The sequence below is a fragment of the Lolium rigidum genome, chromosome 7 (genome assembly GCF_022539505.1).
Source record: "Lolium rigidum isolate FL_2022 chromosome 7, APGP_CSIRO_Lrig_0.1, whole genome shotgun sequence".
NCBI lineage: Eukaryota > Viridiplantae > Streptophyta > Magnoliopsida > Poales > Poaceae > Lolium > Lolium rigidum.
In genome coordinates, this window is record NC_061514.1 from 254,872,812 (window position 1) to 254,885,783 (window position 12,972).

A 12,972-nucleotide genomic window follows, 5' to 3' on the forward strand; every position below is an offset into this window, starting at 1 on the left:
TACACTTTTAATCTACTACACACACATAACAAAATGTTATGTCTCGGTTTTATCTATAACGATGAACAAATTTTTCAGCAATGATGTAGGGCCACCCGTGCATGTGAAAGTGACATGGCGGTTAAACGGGCTGATATGATGGTAGAGTCAGCAGACGCCTAGAAACTTGTCTTAGCAAAATGTGTTGCACAAAAAATACAAATACACGTATGGTGCATCCTTTCGTGCAGGCAATGTGGATTTTATGCTTATAATTTTTCATTAATGAACACATATTTTTAGGTACTTTCTTGATATACCATTCTGTAAATTTATATACCCCCCTCCTATTTATATTAGTGAGTAATTGTTATTAATGTGAATGTATCTAGATATATTCATATAGCAACAATTAATATGGATTCAGAGGAAGTACCAATGAGATGTTTTTTTTTACTGCAACCCAAACAAACACACCCGTTAAATGGCGGTCTCGCGGTGGCAATTGCTTGTACCGCGCGCGGAGGGCCGGAGGCCAGCACGGCAGCGTAGTGGTTGCCACCATGTGCCGTTGCCGGCTGCCGGCCGAATAATTCGCCGCTCCAGCGCAGCGACGGGCCCGGCACCAACTCCCCCACCGGCGCCGGAAATCACTCACGCACGCGCGCTGAGCCGTAGCCAGCCACGCGACAGCCGGCCGGCCGCCCGTTCGCCAGCTTAGTTTAGGCAGGCCGCCGAACCACACCGTCTCCCACTGCAGCTCTATATAAGCGCCTCTTCCCCTCCTCCATTGCCATCCACCACCACCAGCAGCATAAACAGCAACAGAGCTCGAAGCTGCCCGATCGATCCTCGCTCCCTCCTCCTCCTCCTCAAGCAAGAAGCTAACCAAAGAAGATGGCAGGGCAATTGAAGGCCAAGATCCTCGCCGCGGCCGCCGTCGCCGTGGTCGTCGCCTCGTCTCTCGTCGGCACGGCCTCCGCGGCCGAAGGGCCCGCCCCGGGGCCCACGTCCGGCGCCAACGGTGCCGCCCCGGCATTCGCCGCCGTGTCAGTCGCCGCCGCGGCTCTCGGCTACCTCTTCTGCTAGGCGCGCATGCACCGCGCGCGGAGTGCCCGCACATGCTTATTTTCGTTTCTGGGATTTGTTGTGAAGTCGTGAGTGTTCGGTTGTGTTTCTTTTTTTCTTTCTTTTTTTTGGTCCGAGATTTGTAGTTGATCATGTGTATACAGTGACGACATTCAATTCATACATCTTCTGTTCATTCCTTTGCGATTTGAAAGTGCTACCGGTAGCCTGGCACGCCCTGGAGACGACAGCCAGTTTGTGTTGAACCGTGTGCAACACGCGACCCTCGTTAAATCTCTCGACATCTTTGTTACGATTACGAACTCTGGGGCGTCGACAACAGATACGAATGCATGAGTGTTTGGGGAAAATACATCATTGTTCAAATTCTTTTGAGAACCAAAGATGATCAAGTATTGTACCTGTATTAAAAATATTTCGCGAGAAAATTACTATTATTATCCTGGGTTAAAAAAGATAAAACCAAACAAGCCCCATATCTAGGTACCATTCGCGATATATTCTCATAAATTTATCTTTTTGCCCAGGATACCATGAAAACCATTTCGAGTCAAACTATTTTTTATTCAAGTACAATACTTGATCATTTGTTGTTTCCAGGAGGATTCGGTTTTTTTAAATATTTAAAATTACCAGAAATTTTGGAGTTTATGTGGTGTGTAGCACCCATGTGTCAAATTTGGGTCCAGTGTTTGGTTTCTATTCTTTTCTTTCTGAACTTGATCCCAGATTTGTAATGATCATGTGAATATAGTGACGACATTAAATTCATATATTCCCCCTTTCTGCGTTTGCAATTTCCCTACGGTAGCGGCAGCAACACCCTGCTCCTCCATCCAAAAAAGAAGCAACATCATGCTTTTGTTTCCTTTCTCCAAAATGGAGGCATACACAGGCTCTACATCAAAATGATGCATATGGCTATTTTATTTCATTATTTGTATCCAGTATTACACTTGTTACAAATTACGGATCAGCTAAAGTCGATACAAAAACCAACCAACGGAAAAATAAAGATAAGGGGTGCCAAAAAATACATCAAAACGTGATTATACGGATAAGCCATCAGCCACACCGGCTGTAGAAATCCCGTGCGACCGTCTCCAGTCGTTTACACCCAGACTTCATGGCATCCCGCTGTTTCTCGAACTGGAGGTAATACCACATATTGATCCAATTAATAGGAATAGGTATTCCAATGAATAGGTATTACATGAAAGAAAGGTTTTGGTTTTGGTTTGTTAAAGACCACTTCTTTAGGCACATTCCATATAGCTCAAATAGTAGTGCAAACGCCCACTCAAATCTGCACTAAATCTTTCTTAGCAATACCGCCTAACCAACTACCAAATAGATTAGCCTTGTGGGGGGGGGGGTAAATTAAAAGTCATAAAGATTATACACAACACAATCTTTGCCAATAAATAGATGTTCAATAGGTTCACCTTTGTCACAGAAAACACATTTGTTGTAGCCTTACCAATTCTTTTTTCGCAAGATTATCTTTGGTTACAATAACTTTACGGTGGAGAAACCACATAAAGTGTTCATCTTTAAGGGTACTTTTAGTTTCTAAATATATTTTTCTAAGATACTTCGTTTAATCATATAGTAAGTCAAGATACAAAGATTTACAATAAAGGCACCCGAAATATCAAGGCTCCAAACAAAAGAGTCATTATCATTTGTCAACTGAATATGCATAAGGCGTTTGACTAACTCTAACCAAACTGTCCACTTGTTGGACGTTAGAGTCCTCCAAAAAGTTACATGAACATGTTCATTTACGAATACATCAGAAACCAAAAGTTATTTTCTTTCAACTATATTAAAAAGGGACATATATTGCTGCGACAAAGGGGCATCCCCTAACCACTTATCCTCCCAAAATATATTACTTTCACCATTTCCAACTTTAAAATATTCCCGTTTGAAAAAAAACCATCTTTCACTTTCATCAATCCTTTCTAAAAGGGATAATCAAGCGGCTTCGTTGTCACTTGCAACGAAGTTTTAGAATGAAGATATTTATTACGAAGTAACTCTTGCCATACCCTATTTTCATTTAAAAGTTTAGACAACCACTTACTAATTAAGCATTTATTTTTAATATAAAAAACTTCAATGCCGAGCCCTTTTCCCCCGGCGTTCCTTCGGGTGACAAATAATATTGAACTTAGAAATCGTACACTTTATTTTATGGCCATCGCTTTTGCCAAAAGAAGCGTGATCTATATTAATCTAACCTCTTCCTTGATCCCACTGGAATCTCGAAAAAATGAAAGCATAAACATGGGCAACCTTGTTCATCCCGAATTAATATGAATTAAGAAATCTCCATGAGATCAAAGCTTCCCAATCCAACTAATGTTTTTTTCTCAAATATTTCCTCAATTGGTTTCCAACCCGGTGCCGATGGCCTTGCTCTCTGGTTGTGAGCAGTCAGTTGCTGACTTGCTGTTGTGCAGAAAAGCGGAGAGAGAATGGGAGAGCCATTTAATTGGTAGGCCCCAGGACTGTATTCTGGTTCGTAGCCTCCTTTGTACCCATAAAATAACTGTTGCAGTTATATGACCCACGTCAGAGCTGGACCAATCAAAACTAGACTTCTGCCCAGAGCATATACCGCCAGGTTCAACCAAGCATTTTCCAGGCATGAACCCACTATCGAGCATAAATACTCCCTCTTGGACTTAGAAGCACATACTTGGCCAAAGCATCTACTAGCAACGGAGAACATGTAATATCACAAATAACATATGACCAGTATATAATCGATCTCAACCATAGTGTTCAATATTCATTGGATCCCAGCAAACACAACATGTAGCATTACATAAGGATGGATCATGATAGGCAGCTCACAAGATCTAAACATGAGGCATAAATTGGAGAAGACAACCATCTAGTTACTGCTATGGACCTGTAGTCCAGGGATGAACTACTCACGCATCATTTCGGAGGCGGGCATGGCGATGTAGAGGCCTCCTGTGATGATCTCCCTCTCCAGCCGGTAGGGTGCTGGGAAGAGCTTCAGAAACCTCTCGAGCTAGGGTCGGCGATGGTGGCCGCGATAGAACTTTTCGTGGATGTAGGCTCGGGTATTTAGGCTTTTCCCAAACAGGTGAATAAATAGGCGGGAGGGCGATGTCGGTGGGTGCATGGGGGGCCCACACCACCCCTAGGCGCGGCCAGGGGGCCGCGCCTAGGGCCTGTGTGGCCGCCTCCTGGCGCCCCTTCGTCTCTCCTTTGGACTTCGTCTTCGTTTCGGTAAAATAGGAACTTCGGCTTTTGTTTCATCTAATTCTGAGAAAATATTTCCTGTACAACTTTTCTGAAATACAAAACATCAGAAAACAGGGAACTAGCACTATGACATCTTGTCAATAGGTTACTTCCAGAAAATGTATAAAAGTGCCACTAAGCGTAAACACAACATATAGAAATTGGTGTAAAACAAGCATGGACCATCAAAAATTATAGATACGTTTGCAACGTATCAGCATCCCCAAGCTTAAATCATGCTCGTCCTCGAGTAGGTAAGTGATAAAAAAATAATTTTTAAGGTGACATGAAGCCAACACAATCTTGATCAAGTTATTGTAAAAGCATTGTGAACTGGGATCAAAGTACTCTAAACATAAGCATGATATATATAATTCTAACAATAGAACTTAGCAACTATGTTACAACATGAGAAGTAACTCAAACAAATGATCATGAATAATCCAGTCGGCATGGTACCGTAGAAGACATCGTGTATTTAAGGAGGAGGACAAAGGGCTCGGGTGGGAAGGGGGGAAAGGAAGCTAGGGGGAGAGGGGAATATGGAAGGAGGAGGCTGCGGCTGGAGAGGCCGGTGGCCAGCCATCCCCGTAGCGGCAGAGGCGGGCGACAAAGCCGGCCCGGATTCAAGGAGTAGGAAGGAGGGTAGATGTCAGGGCAGAGATGGAGCAGTAACTCACTTCTATGTCCCCAAACGAATGAGTCAGATGGCTCACTGCCGAGATCCTACGACCTAAAATGCTCGCGCGTGGGAATGCCCTCACCATGCTCGGAAATTTACTAATGTTTGGTTGGAGGGACGAGATGAGGTTGGACGATCCCATTCCATTCTCAGTGTTTGGTTCGATGGATGAGGGATGGAACTGTCCTCCATAGAAGACTATTCCTCTCGTATGTGGGATGACGTGAATGACGGAAGGCGGGTGGAGTGACGCGGGAGCCTATAGGGGGTGGCGTGGCCACGAGAGGAAAGGTGCAAGTGGCGGCCTTGGGCAGTGGCGTGGCCTTGGGAGAGGGCTTGGTGCGGTAGCGCGACCGCGGGAGGTAGCCTGTGGCGGCGGCGTGACCTTGGGGGTGACCGAGGGAAGTTATGTGGGTGCGTGAGGTGGCGTCGGGCACTGGTGGACCGCGGGAGGCCTAATGAATAAGATGCTTTGCTCAAGCAAGAAGGTGACGTGTGACTGACATGTTGGGCCTAGGACCAAGGGGAAGAAGATGGCTTTCATTGTATGTCTTTCCCAGCCCTCCTGCGAAACAACGAAATAAGACCATCTTATCCTCCTAACCAAATATTTGGTGGGATCATCTCGACCTTAAAAATGAAGGATGACCCTGTTTCCATTGTGGGGGCTGATGTTCTTCTGTTGGACTTCTTACAAATGTTTCCCTCCTCGCGTCGCCTGGTGATGTCAGCACCACGACAATATCCACCGGATGGGGCGCCACAATTACTACTTCCTTGTCGTCCGCTGCTGGCTCCATGGTGGAGCCCCCGACATGTCAGGCACTGCTCCACCGCGTGCCACCTGGTGGAGCGCGTCTCCACGGTCTTTCTCACCGACCATGGCACCACTGAGCTCATGGGCGGGATTTCATCGGCGGCAGCGACGTCCTCCCGCTCGCACGCGGCAACCCACTTTCGGTGTTTGAAAATATTTTTAAAGCGTTCAATAGGGGATCCCTCCAAAATCCCCAAAGGTGAAGAACCCTAGCCCCAAATTCTGTCGCCTCTGCTTGGATCTGTTCACGGACGGAGGACATGGCTGTTTCCTCCTGGGTTCCACCTTCTCTTCCCGAGTCCTCCGCCGGCGCCGCCGCCGCCTCAGGCTTGGTCCTCCTCGACAGGTGGTGCTACATCGCCGACCTCCCCAACAACACCACCGCCGAGAGCACCACCAACAGAGGCTTGCCTATCAAGGTGACCTTCCGCGCCGCCTGCCCGCCACTTCTCTCCCACTTTTGTGTCCACTGCCCTGGCCTGGACTTCCGCAGAATAGGCCCCAAGATTGTCGCCACCGACGCAGATCTCGTCCTCCTCTGCGTCCCCGTCAACCCCAACAGCACCACCGGAGCATCGGACTGGGACTACTTCGTCTACAGCCCGCGCGCCCAGTGGCTAGATCTGCTACCCAGCCCGGACGCCAGGTGCCTCAACGACTCCGCAACCGCCCTCATCAGCCGCCAAGGCGGCGCTTGGTATGCCGTCGCCGCTCTCGGTGCTTGTAAACCCATCTTCAGTGGCCACGCGCTCACCAGGTGGGACTTCGACCTCCACCTCTACAGATCCTCATCGAGTCCCAAACGCTGGAGATCCAAGCGCTTGTCGCTGAATGAGTTCGTGAGGGACAATCTTATCCCTTTACCTGTAGCAGTCAACAGGCACACGCTCTACCACGTGACGGGGAAGACCATCACGATTGGTGGCGACCATGGCACGGTCGCCTGGGTGGACCTCTGGCGCGGCATCTTCTTCTGCGACGTGCTCAAGAAACGCCCGCTGATCCAGGATGTCCCGCTGCCGGTGCCGGCAAGGGCTAACTGGAATCACCTCCTCATAAATCCTGAGCCCAGCTTCCTGCGGGACGTAACTATCAGCCGAAACAAAGGCTCGATCAAGTATGTCGAGTTGGAATTCCGGTCACCACAAGAGCTCGCCGCCACCACGACCCCTGCTGAATCCTACACTGACTGGGTGCGCAATAACTACTCGAGGAAATCTCAGGTCACCCCTCATGGCTGGAAGTCCACCATATGGAACATGGCAATACCGGTTGGTTCGTCCGAGGGCTGGCACCGTGACTGTGTAGTTGACGTTGAAGACGTCAGCTTGGAGCCATGTCTTTCGGATGTCATGGCGATGCTGAGCAGCAAGACCTTGCAGCAACTTCCAGTGGGATACCCCATCCTAAGCATGGATGATGATGTCGTTTACTTGTTTTCTCAAACCATGGACAAGTTGCGAGTGATATTTGCTATTGATGTGAGGAAGGCAACATTGCGAGGATTGGCTGAGCTTGATGACCAGAAGCACCTTTTCTTCTCCAACTTATGCTTTACTAGTGAGATCTGCAGGGGTACCTGAGCAATATTAAGGTAACTTCTCTATGCTGGTAAGTTCCTTTTATGTTTTTGTATGTGCGACTATATGTATGAATGCCATGCTTGCCATGATAACTAGTGAATCATTGTGTTGGTACCATTCTGGTTTCAGTAGGATCTAGAGCTTAGCAAGTTAGTGCAGCTTATTCAGGAGCTATGGCTTGATGACAGTGTGATCCAATGGAGGGTTACTGATATGACTTGTTCTGTACAGTGTTATCGATGCTGTATATCAGTTGATTAAACAAATCCTGGCAATCCACTAAAAATAACTATGTGTTAAGCTGTAATTTTGTTGTTTCTGCGTGATCCTTTGAATTGTTAGCAAAACTGTTACGGAAGTAGACAAGGCCACAGCTTATTTTTTCGTTAACTGTGGTGGAATTCTGTCAAATCAATACTAAACAGCTTATAATGAAATAAAAAAGACAAATATTAAAATTATGTTTATTTTGCTTGAATCTCCATACAATACTTATTTTTTTCATTAATTCAGAATCTACTTTGAAATATACTAATATGCCTTAAAACATGATAATTATTTGCTGATACCATCATTGGCATGTTAATACCCTGCATCTCATGAGCCTGGCTTGGGAGAAACGGATTTCAATCTCGTTTCCTAGGAGCCAGGCTTGCTGGCTACTTTTGCATGCCACGGGGCAGGCTTAGACCTTCCCCCCAGGCAACCAGACCCAAAAGCTGCACCCACAGAGCCTGGCCGGGGCATCTGCAGGGAACCAAATGCGTTCTTATTGGACATGGTGTTTTCACTTGAAGAATAATAATATATTTGACCAAAACAAACATGCATAATTTGTTCTTGCTTTTATGTTTTTTTTATTTTTTTGTGCTAGTTATTGCTGATAAACATGAGACTTGTTATTGTTGGATAAAAATAATAATTCTTGCTGTAGAGATTTTTTTCTCATTTAAAACATGAGCTATTCTCTTTGATGGAGGTAGAAGCAAAGCACTGAAGGGAGCTGAAAAGTAGTTATCAAACAAACTGAACAGGGTAAATCATCTGAGGTGCATGCGAAGAACTGGCTAGGACAAAGAAGCGTCAACCTGTTTGTTGAAACATGGTACAAAGAATCTGGATGCAGACATTGGAGATTTAATTTCTCTAGTTGATTTTTGAAAATTACGTGTAATGCAACTATCTGGATTATGTTGCTTGCAGTATGCAGATAGAGGTATTTACCTTTGTTGGTAAATGTTTTGGTTGGACCATGTTTTGATTTGGTTTTTAATTTTTCTGTATCCACATTTTCTCTTGTTCCTGGCATCCCTTGTAATGTCCATCTAATGATTTATCGATTTAAATGTACTACTACCTCAATTTACATTTATTTTTTGACGATGCAGTTGTTAAAATATATGACGCTGCCCTACCTGCATGACAGCTACTAGCTGCTTCATTTCGTCAGCCATTTTGATGGTTCCTGACTACGTGGTGGTGTTGGTTAAGCACTTCAGTATCCCCCTCTCAGTCTCTGACTAGCAATGATCGGCGCGGCTATATGGTGGCTGGTTGATGGTAATTTTTGGTGGTGTAAATGTTTTATGTATAGATTGTCATATTGTTGTTGACTAATCTTGGTGTGTGTTTTCGAAACGAAGGTGAGAACTGGTCTTAACTGATCCCTTATGTCTGATAGAGAAGTTATATTTGGTTAGAGCATCCCCACTCGTTGGTGCTCCCCACGCCCAAATCCGGACGAAACAACCGCCGGATTGGACGAAATTAAGTCGTGGGGAGTACCGTATTTCCAGTCGTCCACCCGGAGTTCGGCGGATAGAGTTTAAATTCAAACAAATCGCCGTCCCGCGCTACAAGTACGGCCAGTTGATCGGCAAAAGGAGCAAAAGGATCAGCCACAGATCGGCGATCGGAGGGAAATTACACGGAGACAGGTTCGTCGGCAGTCCCGGCCGGCACGGTGGTGTCCGACGGACCAGTTCCCTCCCACGCCGTGGCCGAAGTGGCTGCGGCGGGCGACGAGGAAGCAGCGGCAGTGGACGTCGAAGCAGCCGCAGTCGACGAGGTAGATGGTGAGGTAGACGAGGTAGGAGCCGGCGGAGACGACGAAGGACTGGCCGGAGTGGCTCGGAGGATGTCGCTGCGGTGGCCCTGGTACCAATTCCTCGTCTCCGCGTCCATCAGTTCCATGTCGCCGCCGTCCATGAGGAACGCCAAGTCTGTGTTCCTCTTCTTCGCCGCCGCCGTCGTCTTCAGCAGGGTGATCCGGACGCCTTGGTTGGCGAGCATCTCCCGCCACCTGCCGTCGAACTTGTCGTTCCTCCCGTCGGCGTGCGACCTCAAGTCGGCCCAGCACTTGTCGATCGACGCCTGCATCCTGTCGGCGGGATTGTCCGTCCGTTTGAGCTCTTTCAGCTTCTTCCGGCCGAGTTCGGGCGCCCTTCCGCCGCGCAAGCCGCCGGAGCGTCGGGGTTGTACTCGCTCGGTCTTGCTCTTCGAGAGGGTCGTGCGAGTTTCCTTCCACTTCTCGCAATTCTCGAGGCGGGCGTAGACGTTGAGGAACTTGAACTGCAGGCCGGTGTCGTCCGTGTACATGTCCAAAGCTCGGCGCAGCTGGGGAAAAAGAGCACGGCGATACGGGTCGAGTAACGACGATGTACCTCGGTGATGCGGGGTCGGCGGAGCATACCTTTTGCTCCAAGTCGTGGCCGCCGATCGGCTGTTTGTCGACCTCCTCCCGTATGCCGTGCCATTTGCCGCACGCCGTCCGCATGATCCCCCAATGGGTGGCCATTGCCTTGTCTCCCCGGTACACGTTCATGTTCGTCTTGTTGAAGTAGGGATCGACGAGTTTGCGTTCCTCGTACGCCTGCCTCACTCGAAGCCGGTATGTGTCGAACGACCGATTGGCCCCGATTATGCCGTTCGTGGACACGGTCATCCAAGCTTCGGCGAGGCACTCCTCTTCCTTCGGCGTCCATTTGATACGCGGTTCGGCAGGCGGCGAGTCCTTCTTCCTCTTCTTCTTCCCCTTCGACGAGGTTGGCGGCGGCTTGAGTTGGCTCTTCTTCTTCCTCGTCTTCTTCTTCGACGGCTTGGCTTCCGTCGGCAACATCCTCCCGATGCTCGTTGCGCGCCGCCACAACTGCCGTCGCCCTCGTCTCCTCTTGCGTGAAGAACCCCGGGCACGCAGCGGCGGCGGCCATGAAGAACCCCGGGCTCGCAGCGGCGGCCATGGAGCCGGAGGTGATCATCTCGTGGATCTCCTCTTCGTTCGGCGCCGCCATCGCACCGAACGGGAGCGGCCCTCGTCGCAGGGCCGGCGAGGTGTCCTCGAACAGGCCGCCGCCGACGTCAAGCTCGGGCGGCGACGTCGTGGACCTGGACGGTTGGACGTAGGCGCCCTCTTGGAACACGGCAGTCGGCGACGGCGAGTACAGCGAAGGGGAGAAGGACGACGGGGAACTGGTTGTACCTTGCGTCGGCCATTGGCCGGGGAACATGCTGCCGCCGCTCATGGCCATGCTGATCATCCTCGCTTGTTCGTCCTGGGCCGCCGCCGCCCTCTTGACGGCGGCTCTTTTCACCCTCTCCGCCCTGGCGCTTGTTTCCACCTCGCGCCGTTTCTCATCCGCCGCCCACTCGGCGTTCGACATGCCCGGCGGCTTCGTCTTCTTCGCCCGCATCTTCCTCGCCGGCGCCTTCGGCGGCATTGTGGTGGACGAGAAGACGAGGAGGAGAGTGGTGGTGGACGAGAAGACGCCGCCGGGAACTCGTAGCCGGAAGACGAGGAGATTGGGGAATTTCGGCGGGAGAGAATGGGGATATGCAAGCAAATTGGAGGGAATGGGGATATGCAAGCAAATTGGTGGGAAAATCGACAGGATTTGGTTTTCCGGTCGCCGACTACGCGGGTCCACACGACGTTTCGCGCCAAAATCTTTCGTCCGGAGTCCCCGAGCGCGCCCCGGGGGGCCGGGGATGGCGTGGGCTCGCCGGATGGATGAAGGGCCAAATCCGGACGAAAACGAGGAACCGGGGGCACGACTGGGCCGAATTTTGCCGTCCGGATGGAAAAAAAACGTCGCTCGGGGGCCTCGTCGGGGGACGAGTGGAGATGCTCTTACATGTGAGTCTTCATAGATTGGCATTGGGCTGTGGATGGAGGTGGTGAGTGGTTGTTATTGAGCAGTGGGTAGCCCGCGCCTTCAAATGAAGAAGCACAAAGATGGAAAGTTATGCATACCACCTAAAGGATGTTAATGGAAAGAACAAGTGAAAAGCTGGGCGCCATCTGTCAGCAGTACAGAGAGTAAAAGCCCTCAAAAGTTCGGTGAATAAAAAAGGAAACATGCTAATCCAATCATTGAAAGAGTAGTGAAGTAAGTCCAATTCACGCGCGACGCTCCAACCGTCGTGAAATTTCACCCGCGCGGACGGAGGCGCCGCTGGTTGGCGTGGATGTGCCGCCATGGCTTGGTCTGCCCCCGCCTAGCCTTGCTCCGATGGCATGAACTCCGCTGGCCGCCGCGCCCCGGAGCTCCGCCTCGCCCTGCACCAGCTGGACGACGGCGAGAGTTGCCCGCACCTGCCTTGCTCCCAGCGCGCCCGCCGCCTCGCCCTGCTCCAGCTCGACGATGGCGAGGGCTGCCTGCACCTCGCCTTGCTCCCCGCGCGCCCGCCGCCTCGCCCTGCCGGAGCTCCGCCTCCCCTGCTCCAGCTCGACTACGGCGAGGGCTGCCCGCACCTCGTCTTGCTCCCCGTGCGCCCGCCGCCTCGCCCTGCTCCAGCTCGATGGCGAGGACGGGACATCGGCGCCGATGACGCCGCACAGCTAGCTAGCTACCTACCTTGCAACAGCGTCGATTTGATTTCTTGCAACAGCACAACGGCGGGTAGTACCGTCTCGATTTGATCTCTTGCAACAGCGTCGGGAGCGGTTCCAGTAGATCAGCTAGCTTCCTTGAGGTTGATCTCACGATTGATTTGTTCTGATTTGTTCTTGTGAAGAGGGCAGGTGCGCTTCTACTGGAATCGCACGGATCTAGAAATTGTGTTGATTTTCAGTCTATTTGTTTGGTCCTGTTAGATCTTTTTTTGATACATATATGTGGAAAAAGTTGTTTTTGGCGCTGTATTTTAACGCGGCTGGTAAAGCGCTGTGCAACGCGCGCTGCAAAATACAACATCCGGTGAAGCTGTCGCCTGCCTCGCGCTCTAAAAGTGGATACACCGCGCTGCAAACCGATTTTACAGCGTCAAATTTTAGAGCCTCTGTTGGAGATGCTCTAAGAGATTAGAAGATGCTTAGACTGCTTAGCATGCTTCTTATTTTTAGATGGTTGATTTTTGTATCGATCCTCGTTGATCCATGATTTGTAACACTTGAATATTCACTTTTTTTAATAAATCTGTGTGCATCAACCGATGCAGAGGCCGGGGCTATACCCATTTTGAAAAAACTAAAAAGGCTCAAGTGACCTTGAGATATAGAGAAGTAGACACGTCTCACATGAAAAACAATCGCCCAAGTC

General features: G+C 49.7%; 1 protein-coding gene across 7 annotated transcripts; it reads left to right on the top strand.

Moving 5' to 3' along the window:
* Positions 1-6,101: 6,101 nt before the first annotated feature.
* On the top strand, positions 6,102-9,072 carry LOC124678017. Of its 7 annotated transcripts, none has more exons than XM_047213956.1 (2): positions 6,102-7,446; positions 8,824-9,072. In XM_047213956.1, the coding sequence occupies exon 1, from the start codon at positions 6,113-6,115 to the stop codon at positions 7,433-7,435; it is 1,323 nt and encodes a 440-aa protein (XP_047069912.1). In that variant the 5' UTR covers positions 6,102-6,112; the 3' UTR covers positions 7,436-7,446; positions 8,824-9,072. The 7 variants fall into 7 exon arrangements, with proteins under 7 accessions (XP_047069912.1, XP_047069907.1, XP_047069910.1 ...); XM_047213951.1 differs by lacking the exon at positions 8,824-9,072 and adding an exon at positions 8,415-8,738 and having other exon boundaries at positions 6,102-7,463; XM_047213954.1 differs by lacking the exon at positions 8,824-9,072 and adding an exon at positions 8,419-8,738 and having other exon boundaries at positions 6,102-7,463.
* The last annotated feature ends 3,900 nt before the right edge of the window (positions 9,073-12,972 follow it).